The 15,690-nt window shown below is 47.1% G+C and overlaps 1 protein-coding gene across 2 annotated transcripts in view; it reads left to right on the forward strand.

Annotated features, from left to right (window-relative positions):
• Window positions 1–15,221, forward strand: part of LOC110496107 (semaphorin-3D) — a 72,324-nt gene extending 57,103 nt beyond the window's left edge. For both annotated transcript variants that reach the window (XM_036955511.1, XM_036955512.1), the window contains exons 16-18: window positions 396–460; window positions 577–716; window positions 13,407–15,221. In XM_036955511.1, the coding sequence (XP_036811406.1) occupies window positions 396–460; window positions 577–716; window positions 13,407–13,877 (676 nt within the window). In that variant the 3' untranslated portion in view covers window positions 13,878–15,221. The remainder of the gene's footprint in view (window positions 1–395; window positions 461–576; window positions 717–13,406) is intronic.
• Window positions 15,222–15,690: the final 469 nt, after the last annotated feature.

Below are 15,690 nucleotides of genomic sequence, written 5' to 3' on the forward strand. Positions count from 1 at the left end.
AACTTGGCTATTGGTTTCAGCTTGGCTATTGGGTTCCGTTTGTTCTTTACGTATCTGTGGTTGTCAGTTGTTGGGTTCAGTGTGTTATCCATATATGGTTGTTGTCAGTATGTTCAGCATGTTAGACAGATTGACCAAGTTTATCAGGACAGACAGAGCAGCTTCAATCACTGCCTGAAGTAACTCCTGTTACCGGTAATAGAAAGCCCCTGGAAAAAAACTGATCTGGACTCACAGAAACACACACACACACACGCAGAGAGAAAACCTTTTGTGTGTTAAGAAGAGTAAAACATTGCCTTGACAGCAGGATGTGACCTTGTCACCTTTCTTGAACTCTCACCCCTAACCCTGCAGCGTGTGTGTGTGTTTATGTATGTGTTTTGTGTTGACAGGAGAGCCAGAAGACAAGACATCAAACATGGAGACCCATCCAGCCAATGTTGGGACACAGAGGACAGTAAGTAACAACACTGCTGCTCTGACTCCCTCTACATGGTGTGTGGGTTGGTGTGCGACCGTGACAATCACAATATCACATGTTAACACTTTAAGGATATATTTCTGTGTTCTCAGCTCTGCGTGGAGGCAGGGTGGAGGAGAGGACAATGTTTGGGGTGGAAAATAACTCGACCTTCCTGGAGTGTCTCCCCAAATCACAACAGACCACCACACGCTGGTTCATACATAGACCTGGAGCTGAACACAGAGAGGAGGTGAGAAAGAACACACACGCACACACACACACACACACACACACACACACACACACACACACACACACACACACACACACACACACACACACACACACACACACACACACACACACACACACACACACACACACACATTGTAGAGAGGGGTCAAAGAAGTAGTAAGTAATGTGTTATCAGAGGCTTACAGTGCTAGCATTACTAGAGAGGTTATACAGTGCTTTGCGAAAGTATTCGGTCCCCTTGAACTTTGCGACCTTTTGCCACATTTCAGGCTTCAAACATAAGGATATAAAACTGTATTTTTTTGTGAAGAATCAACAACAAGTGGGACACAATCATGAAGTGGAACGACATTTATTGGATATTTCAAACTTTTTTAACAAATCAAAAACTGAAAAATTGGGCGTGCAAAATTATTCAGCCCCCTTAAGTTAATACTTTGTAGCGCCACCTTTTGCTGCGATTACAGCTGTAAGTCGCTTGGGGTATGTCTCTATCAGTTTTGCACATCGAGAGACTGAAACTTTTTCCCATTCCTCCTTGCAAAACAGCTCGAGCTCAGTGAGGTTGGATGGAGAGCATTTGTGAACAGCAGTTTTCAGTTATTTCCACAGATTCTCGATTGGATTCAGGTCTGGACTTTGACTTGGCCATTCTAACACCTGGATATGTTTATTTTTGAATCATTCCATTATAGATTTTGCTTTATGTTTTGGATCATTGTCTTGTTGGAAGACAAATCTCCGTCCCAGTCTCAGGTCTTTTGCAGACTCCATCAGGTTTTCTTCCAGAATGGTCCTGTTTTTGGCTCCATCCATCTTCCCATCAATTTTAACCATCTTCCCTGTCCCTGCTGAAGAAAAGCAGGCCCAAACCATGATGCTGCCACCACCATGTTTGACAGTGGGGATGGTGTGTTCAGTGTGATGAGCTGTGTTGCTTTTACGCCAAACATAACGTCTTGCATTGTTGCCAAAAAGTTCCATTTTGGTTTCATCTGACCAGAGCACCTTCTTCCACATGTTTGGTGTGTCTCCCAGGTGGCTTGTGGCAAACTTTAAACGACACTTTTTATGGATATCTTTAAGAAATGGCTTTCTTCTTGCCACTCTTCCATAAAGGCCAGATTTGTGCAATATACGACTGATTGTTGTCCTATGGACAGAGTCTCCCACCTCAGCTGTAGATCTCTGCAGTTCATCCAGAGTGATCATGGGCCTCTTGGCTGCATCTCTGATCAGTCTTCTCCTTGTATGAGCTGAAAATTTAGAGGGACGGCCAGGTCTTGGTAGATTTGCAGTGGTCTGATACTCCTTCCATTTCAATATTATCGCTTGCACAGTGCTCCTTGGGATGTTTAAAGCTTGGGAAATCTTTTTGTATCCAAATCCGGCTTTAAACTTCTTCACAACAGTATCTCGGACCTGCCTGGTGTGTTCCTTGTTCTTCATGATGCTCTCTGCGCTTTTAACGGACCTCTGAGACTATCACAGTGCAGGTGCATTTATACGGAGACTTGATTACACACAGGTGGATTGTATTCATCATCATTAGTCATTTAGGTCAACATTGGATCATTCAGAGATCCTCACTGAACTTCTGGAGAGAGTTTGCTGCACTGAAAGTAAAGGGGCTGAATAATTTTGCACGCCCAATTTTTCAGTTTTTGATTTGTTAAAAAAGTTTGAAATATCCAATAAATGTCGTTCCACTTCATGATTGTGTCCCACTTGTTTTTGATTCTTCACAAAAAAATACAGTTTTATTTCTTTATGTTTGAAGCCTGAAATGTGGCAAAAGGTCGCAAAGTTCAAGGGGGCCGAATACTTTCGCAAGGCACTGTAGGTCATCACATCCCATGTCTGATACACAGACACTTTAACTGCCTAGAACAGACACTCTCTCTTTTACATCATATACCCATACATAACAGCAAAACAACACACCCAAACACAACAACCTGGAGGGGTGCTTAGATGTTCTACACGGTTTATGTGCTCCTTTCTCTTGTTCTGTTTCACATTGCCCCCAAAATCAAAGATAATATTCTGCTCATGGCTGGGGAAACAAAGGATTACGGAAAGAGAAAGTCTCTACTGCGAGGAAACATCAACCCTTGGGTGAAACGTCTGTCTAAAAGTGGGACGAACGGATATGCTGGCCATTTTGACTAGGATTTAGTCTTGTTTTCATACGGTCACTATGTCATGCACCTTCCCTCCTTTCTTCCTTGGAGTGATCTTGATCTGTCACAACTGAATAGGTGAGCTGTTTCACTACAAAGCTTTCACCAATATACTTCATATCAAATTATGTCTACACAGTGATATATTGTTACAGTGTTCTAACAGAGTCTTAACGTTACTAGTCAGTCAGCAATTTTAAGGTTAAATATTTGAAGTGGTGTACCTGAGTCCACTGTTGCCCTCTGACCGGAAGCTGAGCTAGTTTTTCACTCTAGTTTTTACCAGAATGGCCCGTTTGACTTTGGAACCCCCGGGGTTACTGTAGAAAGAGGAAGAAGAGGAAGAGGGGAGGAGGAGGAGAGGAGGAGGTCAGGAGAAGGGTAATATGTAACAGTAGATGCATCAGGTATTCTTTGATGTTTTAATGAGTAACCTTGTCTGAGACCTACACAGTCAACTGTCAACTCTCACCTTTGTAGAACAAAGAGCTGATGACCAGCGGTCAATCCCTAGTGGCTTCCAGATGGAGATCACAGATAGTGATTCACTAGCACAGTCCATCCATCACTCTCTTTCTCTTTTATTCTCTCTCTCTCTTCCTTACGCTACTCTCCTATTCCTCATCCTCCTATTTCGTCCTCGCTCCCTGAACTCATACTGGTCGTTATGAGTCAAATTAACCTTCTAAAACTTTTGTCTCTGGTCGAGGTGGTGACTGACTGAGACCAGACACTGGAAGAGAGAGAAGGAGAGTTAGAGCGAAATTGAGAGGGAGAGGGACAGAGAGAGGGACAAAGAGAGGGAGACTTGGAGATAAATGTGTTTGTATTGGAGGAGTGGAACCGGTAGGTGAAGTGAAGAGAAAGGGAGGGGAGGTTTTGGTAAGGGGGGGGTGAGGAGAGAGAGACAGGTTTTTTTGGTAAGGGGAGGTGAGGAGAGAGATAAAAAAAAAATTGGTAAGGGGAGGTGAGGTGAGAGGTTTTTTGTGGGAAAGGGGAGGTGAGGAGAGAGAGACAGGTTTTTTATGTGAAAGGAGAGGTGAGGAGAGAGAGACAGGTTTTTTGTGGGAAAGGGGAGGTGAGGACAGAGAGACAGGTTTTTTTGTGGGAAAGGAGAGGTGAGGAGAGAGAGACAGGTTTTTTGTGGGAAAGGAGAGGAGAGGTGAGGAGAGAGAGACAGGTTTTTTGTGGGAAATGAGAGGTGAGGTGAGGAGAGAGAGACAGGTTTTTTTGTGGGAAAGGAGAGTTGAGGTGAGGAGAGAGAGACAGGTTTTTTTGTGGGAAAGGAGAGGTGAGGAGAGAGAGACAGGTTTTTTGTGGGAAAGGAGAGGAGAGGTGAGGAGAGAGAGACAGGTTTTTTGTGGGAAAGGAGAGGTGAGGAGAGAGAGACAGGTTTTTTGTGGGAAAGGAGAGGAGAGGTGAGGAGAGAGAGACAGGTTTTTTGTGGGAAAGGAGAGGTGAGGAGAGAGAGACAGGTTTTTTGTGGGAAAGGAGAGGAGAGGAGAGAGAGACAGGTTTTTTGTGGGAAAGGAGAGGTGAGGAGAGAGAGACAGGTTTTTTGTGGGAAAGGAGAGGTGAGGTGAGGAGAGAGAGACAGGTTTTTTGTGGGAAAGGAGAGGAGAGGTGAGGAGAGAGAGACAGGTTTTTTGTGGGAAATGAGAGGTGAGGAGAGAGAGACAGGTTTTTTGTGGGAAAGGAGAGGAGAGGTGAGGAGAGAGAGACAGGTTTTTTGTGGGAAAGGAGAGGTGAGGAGAGAGAGACAGGTTTTTTGTGGGAAAGGAGAGGAGAGGTGAGGAGAGAGAGACAGGTTTTTTGTGGGAAAGGAGAGGAGAGGTGAGGAGAGAGAGACAGGTTTTTTGTGGGAAAGGAGAGGTGAGGAGAGTGATACAGGTTTTTTGTGGGAAAGGAGAGGTGAGGAGAGAGAGACAGTTTTTTTGTGGGAAAGGAGAGGTGAAGAGAGAGAGACAGGTTTTTTGTGGGAAAGGAGAGGTGAGGTGAGGAGAGAGAGACAGGTTTTTTGTGGGAAAGGAGAGGTGAGGTGAGGAGAGAGAGACAGGTTTTTTGTGGGAAAGGAGAGGTGAGGTGAGGAGAGAGAGACAGGTTTTTTGTGGGAAAGGAGAGGAGAGGTGAGGAGAGAGAGACAGGTTTTTTGTGGGAAAGGAGAGGAGAGGTGAGGAGAGAGAGACAGGTTTTTTGTGGGAAAGGAGAGGAGAGGTGAGGAGAGAGAGACAGGTTTTTTGTGGGAAAGGAGAGGTGAGGAGAGAGAGACAGGTTTTTTGTGGGAAAGGAGAGGAGAGGTGAGGAGAGAGAGACAGGTTTTTTGTGGGAAAGGAGAGGTGAGGAGAGAGAGACAGGTTTTTTGTGGGAAAGGAGAGGAGAGGAGAGAGAGACAGGTTTTTTGTGGGAAAGGAGAGGTGAGGAGAGAGAGACAGGTTTTTTGTGGGAAAGGAGAGGTGAGGTGAGGAGAGAGAGACAGGTTTTTTGTGGGAAAGGAGAGGAGAGGTGAGGAGAGAGAGACAGGTTTTTTGTGGGAAATGAGAGGTGAGGAGAGAGAGACAGGTTTTTTGTGGGAAAGGAGAGGTGAGGTGAGGAGAGAGAGACAGGTTTTTTTGTGGGAAAGGAGAGGTGAGGTGAGGAGAGAGAGACAGGTTTTTTGTGGGAAAGGAGAGGAGAGGTGAGGAGAGAGAGACAGTTTTTTTGTGGGAAAGGAGAGGAGAGGTGAGGAGAGAGAGACAGGTTTTTTGTGGGAAAGGAGAGGAGAGGTGAGGAGAGAGAGACAGGTTTTTTGTGAGAAAGGAGAGGAGAGGTGAGGAGAGAGAGACAGGTTTTTTGTGGGAAAGGAGAGGTGAGGAGAGAGAGACAGGTTTTTTGTGGGAAAGGAGAGGAGAGGTGAGGAGAGAGAGACAGGTTTTTTGTGGGAAAGGAGAGGAAAGCAGCTCATTGAGGTTGACACTCATCTCCTGAACCAGACCATAGAGATTGGTCTAGTCAACACCTCCAGTCACTGTGTGTGTGTGTGTGTGTGTGTGTGTGTGTGCGTGTGTGTGTGTGTGTGCAACCGCGTTCCCCCACATGGGAAACCATAGCCCAGGCAAGGCCATGTGGGTTAGAAACACAATGGGAAGGAGGTTGAAGGATTGGATGCAGGAGTTCTCTCTCTGGAATAGTTTGACCCTGACTATGTTGAATGGTGTAAATACATGCTATACAGAAGTCCCACAGAGAGCAACATTCACACTAGCAGCTGTCCAGATACATGCTACTGGTGGAATGACCTTTAGAGGAGCTTTCATTTATTAACCTTTATTATATATTGTGTGGGTGGTCTTACAGCTGGACTTTCATATAGGAGCAGGTGATGTCTGTTTTATTTCACTTTCCATCCTATTTTTATTTCAGACTCCTCCCATCAGCCTTTTCCCTTCTTCCCTCTGTCCTCCGTCTCATTCCACCTGCCCCCGACCTCTCCTCAATCCCTTCCTCCCTTCCACCTGCCCCCACCATTCCTCAATCCCTTCCTCCCTTCCACCTGCCCCCGACCTCTCCTCAATCCCTTCCTCCCTTCCACCTGCCCCCGACCTCTCCTCAATCCCTTCCTCGCTTTCACCTGCCCCGACCTCTCCTCAATCCCTTCCTCCCTTCCACCTGCCCCGACCTCTCCTCAATCCCTTCCTCCCTTCCACCTGCCCCCGACCTCTCCTCAATCCCTCCCTTCCACCTGCCCCGACCTCTCCTCAATCCCTTCCTCCCTTCCACCTGCCCCGACCTCTCCTCAATCCCTTCCTCCCTTCCACCTGCCCCCGACCTCTCCTCAATCCCTTCCTCCCTTCCACCTGCCCCCGACCTCTCCTCAATCCCTTCCTCCCTTCCACCTGCCCCCGACCTCTCCTCAATCCCTTCCTCCCTTCCACCTGCCCCCGACCTCTCCTCAATCCCTTCCTCCCTTCCACCTGCCCCGACCTCTCCTCAATCCCTTCCTCCCTTCCACCTGCCCCCGACCTCTCCTCAATCCCTTCCTCCCTTCCACCTGCCCCGACCTCTCCTCAATCCCTTCCTCCCTTCCACCTGCCCCGACCTCTCCTCAATCCCTTCCTCCCTTCCACCTGCCCCAACCTCTCCTCAATCCCTTCCTCCCTTCCACCTGCCCCAATCTCTCCTCAATCCCTTCCTCCCTTCCACCTGCCCCCGATCTCTCCTCAATCCCTTCCTCCCTTCCACCTGCCCCCGACCTCTCCTCAATCCCTTCCTCCCTTCCACCTGCCCCCGACCTCTCCTCAATCCCTTCCTCCCTTCCACCTGCCCCCGACCTCTCCTCAATCCCTTCCTCCCTTCCACCTGCCCCCGACCTCTCCTCAATCCCTTCCTCCCTTCCACCTGCCCCCGACCTCTCCTCAATCCCTTCCTCCCTTCCACCTGCCCCCGACCTCTCCTCAATCCCTTCCTCCCTTCCACCTGCCCCGACCTCTCCTCAATCCCTTCCTCCCTTCCACCTGCCCCCGACCTCTCCTCAATCCCTTCCTCCCTTCCACCTGCCCCCGACCTCTCCTCAATCCCTTCCTCCCTTCCACCTGCCCTGACCTCTCCTCAATCCCTTCCTCCCTTCCACCTGCCCCCGACCTCTCCTCAATCCCTTCCTCCCTTCCACCTGCCCCCGACCTCTCCTCAATCCCTTCCTCCCTTCCACCTGCCCCCGACCTCTCCTCAATCCCTTCCTCCCTTCCACCTGCCCCCGACCTCTCCTCAATCCCTTCCTCCCTTCCACCTGCCCCCGACCTCTCCTCAATCCCTTCCTCCCTTCCACCTGCCCCGACCTCTCCTCAATCCCTTCCTCCCTTCCACCTGCCCCCGACCTCTCCTCAATCCCTTCCTCCCTTCCACCTGCCCCCGACCTCTCCTCAATCCCTTCCTCCCTTCCACCTGCCCCGACCTCTCCTCAATCCCTTCCTCCCTTCCACCTGCCCCCAACCTCTCCTCAATCCCTTCCTCCCTTCCACCTGCCCCGACCTCTCCTCAATCCCTTCCTCCCTTCCACCTGCCCCGACCTCTTTCATCTGTTTCTTTCTTCTCCCCCTTCTCCTTTCTCCCTCTCACCATAATAAGTATCATGTCAGAATTATGTGAAAAATACATTCCACTCTACAAACTACATTCAGATTCCTCCTGAAACCTCCTGACAGTTTTGTAGAGCATGTATGTGTAATAGCACTGTGGTAAGTACTAGTGTAGAACCTCTTTATTTGGGCTTACCATGTTTACTTCTGAATCCGGACTCATCATATCACAGCTGTAGTAGAGTTGTACACATCATCAATGTCAAGATGGAGAGATACTCTACTGACACACACACACACACACACACACACACACACACACACACACACACACACTGATCACACACAGACTAGATGGCCTTAATGCGTGGGACATGAATGATCTCTTCCACATCAAAGCACTCCAATCTATACCTAGTGGACTCATTATATCTCCAGGAGTGATACCAATATTTATTTTCTGCTTTAAGTATGTCTTCCCAGTAGCCTATTTGGTGTGTGAACTGCTGACTGCTCATAACTTACAGCTGATTAAGGGGCAGGGCAATTTGTGACTGTTTTGGTAGTCAGTGGCTCTATAGGATGGGTAGTGGTTTCACTGCTTTTCTGAGTATATAACCAGCTTCCCACGCTCCATCTCAGTGTGCTTCATTCTATATAGAGGACTCCTGATATCTCCAGGAGTGAGATGTATAATTGTTGTCTTCATCTCATGTTGTCTAGTATTGTCTTCTTGCTAGCTAGTGTCATCTACTTTAAGTGCTGTCTGTCTTCCCAATAGCTACTTGGTGTGTGAACTGCTGACTGCTCATAACCTGCAGCTGATTGTTGACACATCAACCAGGATTAAGGGGCAGGGAAATTTGTGAATTCTGTTGTTTTGATAATCAGTGGCTGTATTGGAGGGGGAGTGGTTTCTCCTCTCCTAGGCAGTCAGCATTTAGTACCGGGAAGTGCGCTCTTCACCTCCAGTAGGAAATTAGTGTTAGTACTTCAGCCTAATATAATAAGCCATTTAGGTTTTTATCCAAAGCGACTTACAGTCATGCATGCATACATTTTAAGTACAGATGGTCCCGGGAATCAAACCCACTATCATGGTGTTGCAAGGCGCCATATTCTACCAATTGAGCCACAGAGGACCTCATATGACCAGTCTCATATAACCAGTCTGTTATCTCAGCCGGAGCTGTAAGCAGTGGCCTCGTCGCCAAAACCAAGACAGTTCTGCGGAGTTGTTCGGGGGAGGAAAGAGAGGAAGGCTCCACACCACTCTCTCATTTGAGTATCTTACCTAGTTATTTTCAGATCTCAGAGTTATTTTGTAGCTTTGCCAACTGTGTGGCTTTTCTATACCTGTTAGCTTTACAGACGCTCCCCACCCCTTGGCTGCAACCCTTCTAATGAACGCCACCTTCATCTCAGCCTATGCTGACGTTTTGGCCCTCAACGTTAAGATGAATCACCCCAGAGAACAATGCTACTCCAGCTGCTCTCTTGTCATCTGACTACGTGTTCTCTCATAGTCCGAGAGCATCTTGTCATCGCGGTAGTGGCACAGGGCTACTCATTTCACCTAAATGCAGAAATTGATTTTCTCTTTAGTCTCTCACTCATCTGTCCATCTCCTAATTTGAATTCCATGCTGTCACTGTCACATGTCCTCTCACGATTCACATTGTTGTCATCTATCGCCCACCAGATGCCTTTAGCGAGTTCCTCAATTGATCTTGACACCTTGATAAGCTAAGTTCCTGACCGGTGGCTCACCGCTCTTCGTACTGGCCGACTTCAACCTCCCGATGTCTGCCTTCGATTCATTTCTTTCCAACTCTTTGATTCCCCTCCTTGCCTATTTTTACCTCAAACATTCCCAGTCCCCTCCCACTCACAACGCAGGCAATATGCTTGACTTCATCTTTACTAGAGGCTGTTCGCCTACTAACCTCACTGAAACCCCCCTTCAAGCCCCGGATCACAATTGTTTTCCCCCTTTCCTCAAATCCTAACCACTCAGCCACTACCTAGATGGTCAATTGCCATCACAATCCTCGCTCTCTCTCTTCCGCTACTCTCTCCTCTTCTATCTATCATCACTCTCTTCTGCTAAATCCATCTACCTCCTATCTCCTGGTTCTGCCTCATCGACCCAGCTCTCCTTCCTTTCCGCATCCTATGACTCGCACTGTCACCTTTCCTCCTGGCCGACTCAGCCCTTCCCTCCTGCTCTGTGGCTGAGTGACTCATTGCAAGCTTACAGAACAGGGCTGCGGGCAGCTAAGTGAAAATGGAGGAAAACTAAACATCCGGAGTACCTATCGTATGTTCACTCCCTCCTCTCCACCTTTTCTTCCTTTTTATCCACTGTTAATGCCACTTTATATCGCTCTACATTTCAAGCTTCTTCCTCTAACCCCAGGAAACTCTTTTCCACCTTATCGTCCCTCCTTAATCCTCTGACAATCCCCCTCCCTCCTCTCTCTGCGGACGACTTTGTCAACAACTTTGAAAAGAAGGTTAATAACAACATCCTCTCCTCATTTACTCAGCCTAATGAGTCCACTGGTCTCACTCACACAACTATCCTATGCCTTGATCTCTTTCTCCCCTCTCTCCAGATGAGAAACTAGTGATGTCCGGCCGCACAACAACCTGCCCGCTCGACCCCATCTCTTCCTCCCTTCTCCAGACCATCTCTGGAGACCTTCTCCCATTCCTCACTTCCCTCATCAACTCATCCACTGGATGCGTCCCCTCTGACTTCAAAATGGCCAGTGTTGCTCCCCTCCTCAACAAACCAACACTCTCTGATGTCAAAAACTACAGATTACATCCCTTCTTTCTTTTATTTCCAAAACCGTTGAGCATGCTATCTCTGACCAACACTCTCGCTATCTCTCTCAGAACAATCTTCTTGATCCTAACCAGTCAGTCTTCAAGACGGGTCACTCAACCGAGACTGCTCTTCTCTGTGTCATGGAGGCTCTCCACACTGCCAAAGCTGACTCTCTCTCCTCTGTTCTCATCCTCCAAGATCTATCTGCTGCCTTCGACTCCATGAACCATCAGATCCTCCTCTCCACCCTCTCAGAGCTGGGAGTCTCAGACTCTATCAGATCTTCCTCTCCACCCTCTCAGGGCAGGGGATCTCAGACTCTATCAGATCCTCCTCTCCACCCTCTCAGGGCTGGGAGTCTCAGACTCTATCAGATCCTCCTCTCCACCCTCTCAGGGCAGGGGATCTCAGACTCTATCAGATCCTCCTCTCCACCCTCTCAGGGCTGGGAGTCTCAGACTCTATCAGATCCTCCTCTCCACCCTCTCAGGGCGGGGCGTCTCAGTCTCTGCACACTCTTGGATTGCATCCTACCTGGCAGGACCGTTCTACGAGGAGACATGGAGAGGATCTATGTCTGCACCACGTGCTTTCACTACTGGTGTCCCCCAGGTTTCGGTTCTAGGCCGGTTCAACTACTTTTCTTCTCCTCTTCTCTCTATACACCAAGTCACCCGGCTCCGTCATATCCTCACATGGTCTCTCCTATCATAGCTATGCTGATGACACTCAACTACTACTTCTGACATCCAGGTGGCGAAAAACATCTATGCGTACCTGGTATATATCTCAGTTTGGATGTCGGCCCACCAATTCAAGCTCAACATCGACAAATGGAGTGTCTTCCTACCAGGGAAGGCCTGCCCGGTGTCCCTTGCCCAGAGTGCAAATAACCTTGGCCTTTCCCTGGACAACACCCTGTCGTTCTCTGCAAACATCAAAGCAGTGACTCGCTCCTGCAGGTTCCTGCTCTTCAACACCCATAGAGTATGACCCTACCTCACACAGGTCCTAATCCAGAAACTTGTCAGTTCCCGTCTGGACTACTGCAACTCGCTGTTGGCTGGGCTCCCCGCTTGTGCCATCAAACCCCTGCAACTTATCCAGAACCCTGCAGCCCGCCTGCTGTTCCATCTTCCCCAGTTCTCCCGTGTCACCCCGCTCCTCCCGTGTCACCCCGCTCCTCCCGTGTCACCCCTGAGATATGTAATTGTCCCACCTAAAAAAATGTAAATGAAATGTAAGTCACTATGGATAAGAGCATCTGCTAAGTGACTAACATGTAAAACTGTCTGTGTTTTCAGTTTATTAACCTCTGTCAGGTGGTAAGAGAGCAGACTGAGGGGGGAAGTATGCATTGAAGCACTCCCGCTTGCTTCCTCTTTATCTCAGTCACACACACACACAGCCCAGCTGTGTTGTTTTAGGCCATGCCACCTGATGAATCATGGTGGATGTTAGTGAGCATGAAGAAAGGATCGTTATCACTCTGATATGCTAGCACCGCTGACCCTGACACACACACACAGACACACACAGACACAGACACACACACACACACACACACACACACACACACCTCTGACCCCATCAGTCAACACACACCGCATCCAAACCCTTAATGTGCATCCTGTTCCAAGGGTCATTACCGTGCTTAACCTTTCTGATCTCCCCATCCCGGATCCGGGTTCGTGAATACAGACTCAAGCTCATTACCATAACGCAACGTTAACTATTCATGAAAATCGCAAATGAAATGAAATAAATATGCTAGCTCTCAAGCCTAGCCTTTTGTTAACAACACTGTCATCTCAGATTTTCAAAATATGCTTCTCAACCATTGCAAAACAAGCATTTGTGTAACAGTATTGATGGCTAACGTAGCATTTAGCATTAGCATTCAGCTGGCAACATTTACACAAAAAAACAGAAAAGCATTCAAAAAAATCATTTACCTTTGAAGAACTTCAGATGTTTTCAATGAGGAGACTCTCAGATAGCAAATGTTATAATGATAACTGACAAATGATAATGTCTGACAGAACAGACTTTCTGTGTTCTTTAAAGGTTCCCAGAACATTTAATTAGGTTGTGGGAACAATGTGGGTACAAGAGATAGGTTCCCAAAGCACAAAATATGCTCAGTTGTGATGACATTCATACAATGTTTATGTTAGGTTGAACAAGACATTCCTATAATGTTGTAAGAATGTTGCCAGAACACCTGGTCTATGTTCTTTAAAGGGTCCCAGAACATTTAATTCAATTATGGGCGCTGTCTGGGATGTTGCAAGAATATGCACAGAACATTCCCACAATGTTGCACAATGTTCCACAATTTCCAAATAAGTAAGTTATGAAATTCATAGCAAATTCATTCATACACTGTGTTATTATACCTGGAAACCTAATGAGGACTTTTGGGGAATGTTCTGTGGTGGTTGTTTTATACAGCATTCTTTGAATGTTTTTGCGATGTTATCATACTAATGTTAGATAAAACCCGAACTAGAACTGGGAATTTTAGCTAATGTTTCCAGTTTGCTGGGTTGTCTCTGTAGAGTACTATATGAATGTTTATAGCTAATATTCTGTAATCTCACCCCCTCTCCCAGGTGAGGCCAGATGACAGAGTGGTCCATACAGGCCAAGGTCTCCTCATTCGCTCTCTCCATCCTGCCGATGCCGGCATGTACGTGTGTATGGCACAGGAGCACACACACTTCACACACACTCTGCTCCGCCTCACGCTGCGCCTCATTTCGTACGGGCATCTTGACGGGCGGCCAAAGCCCAGCAAGGTCCCCAGTGTTGAGGTTCGCCCTGGAGCAGAGTCTCGTCAGCGCTATAAGGACTACCTGCGTGTGATGAGTTCTCCCATTGGCTCGCTGGAGGAGTACTGTGATTCGCTTTGGCTGGAGAAGAGGCCGGCCAATAGGAGAGGTGGAAGAGGGCAGGGGGTGGGGAAATGGAAACACATCCAGGAGCTGAAGAAAAGCAGGAACAGGCGACACCATGGAGAGAGGAATGGAGAGAGGGATAAAGAGATGGATGGAGAGAGGGTAGTGAGACAGAGGAGAGGATGAGCTGGTGAGGATACCAAAAAGGAGGAGTGAGAACAGCAGTCACAAAAAGTGTCATTAGGGGAACCCATCAATGTTTATAGTGGTAAAGGGGGGCCATGGGTAAGATGATCAAACAAGTAGTTAGACTTGAGGGAAAGTTATAGGGACTACAATACAATCTTAGAAAAAAATGATTCCAATAGGGTTCTTTGGCTGTCCACATAGGAGAGCCCTTTCTGGTTCCAGCTAGAACCTTTTTGGGTTCCATGTAGGAGCCTCTGTAGAAAAAGTTGTACCTTGAACCAAAATGGTTCTACTTGCAACCAAAAAGTGTTCAATGAGGGTGTAGACTGCTAAGAGTAGACTGCTGTCACCGGTATGATCGTATTTTATACCAGTCAAACACTCATAGGACTTACATAGGTCTGGCTTTTCAAACTACATACCCATGATCCCTCTGGCTGTGCCCAGGTTTGTATCTCAATATTGTCTCAGTGCTTTTACTGTTTTATGGTTGTGGCTAGAAGGGGTGCAGCTAATGTCAAATGTGATTTCAAACTCCCGTGAGAGTTTGGAATTTGTCAATTTTTCACAAACACAACATTTTTTTAATTGTTCCAAACGTCAGATTTCGAAGTGTTTAACGTTAAGTTCAGGCATTAACTCCAAATTCTCAAGGTTAGTCATTAACTCCGAATGGTTAAGGTTAGGGTAAGGTTAAGGTAACGGTTAAGTTTTTTGGATAGGCTTAAAACAAAAATTACTTTCTATTGCTAGATTTGAACTTTCAATCTGAGGCAGATGCTTATCCACCATTCCCGTCCACAGCACCCTAGCAAAACCAGTGTTCCCTGTTGTCCCTAGCGGCCAGTTTCCACGTCATCTCGCGTCGTCCTCAGACTTGGATGGATGTTGAATACTGACTTGTATCATGGGTGACATGGCTATGCCAGTATGGTCTGAGTTCACAACAAGTGTGTGATGTCACTGAACTTCGCTGCATCCCTTCTAGCCATGACCCTATTTGATCCTATTGAGATGTGGCCCATAGGTCAGTAGTGTGTGTGTTAATCAGATGCATTCATGTTGAATGACTGTAAATACTTCTATAACATGTACAGGAGAAACTGCATGCTCTAGATAAGCTTAGCTATGACCTATTCTACTGCTACTATAATAATCAGGTATTATGTCTGGAATGAACAAAGAATCATATTTTTGTACAAAGTGAATGTTTCTGTTTTTGTAGGTGTATTTTGGTATTGTCTAAAAGTTATTTAAATAAACTCTTGCCTTATAATCCTGAATGAGTATGGAGAGGGAGAGAGAATGAGACAGAGAAATAAAAAGTGCGTCATAAGTGTATTTTTGTTCCGCAGTGAACTTTTTCAGCTCAGCTGGTCCAGTCCTGATATAACAGCCCCCTTGCACACACACACACACACACACACACACACACACACACACACACACACACACGCATGCACGCACACGCATGCACGCACACACAGACACACACACACTGCATGGAGATGTCAGGATGATTCAGTTCCAGCTGGCCGTAGATGCTGTAGGGCAGAACTGTGTGTGTCTGGGAGATACAGCTGATGTGCAGGATATATTGGTTTGTCAGTATTGGGCTGATAGGACAGACTATAACAGCATAAAGCCTAAGGGGTTTTTGGTTCCGAAAAGGTCTTGTGGTCTTGCGATGTAGTGTTATATAACCTCTGTATTCTGAATAGATAGTTAAGTTTGTATTATTGACTATATAGCTCTGGCAACATTGATATTAGTCTGACAATGTAATTCACTGTGCATCACCTCATGACTG

The sequence above is a fragment of the Oncorhynchus mykiss genome, chromosome 2, assembly GCF_013265735.2.
Source record: "Oncorhynchus mykiss isolate Arlee chromosome 2, USDA_OmykA_1.1, whole genome shotgun sequence".
Taxonomy (NCBI): domain Eukaryota; kingdom Metazoa; phylum Chordata; class Actinopteri; order Salmoniformes; family Salmonidae; genus Oncorhynchus; species Oncorhynchus mykiss.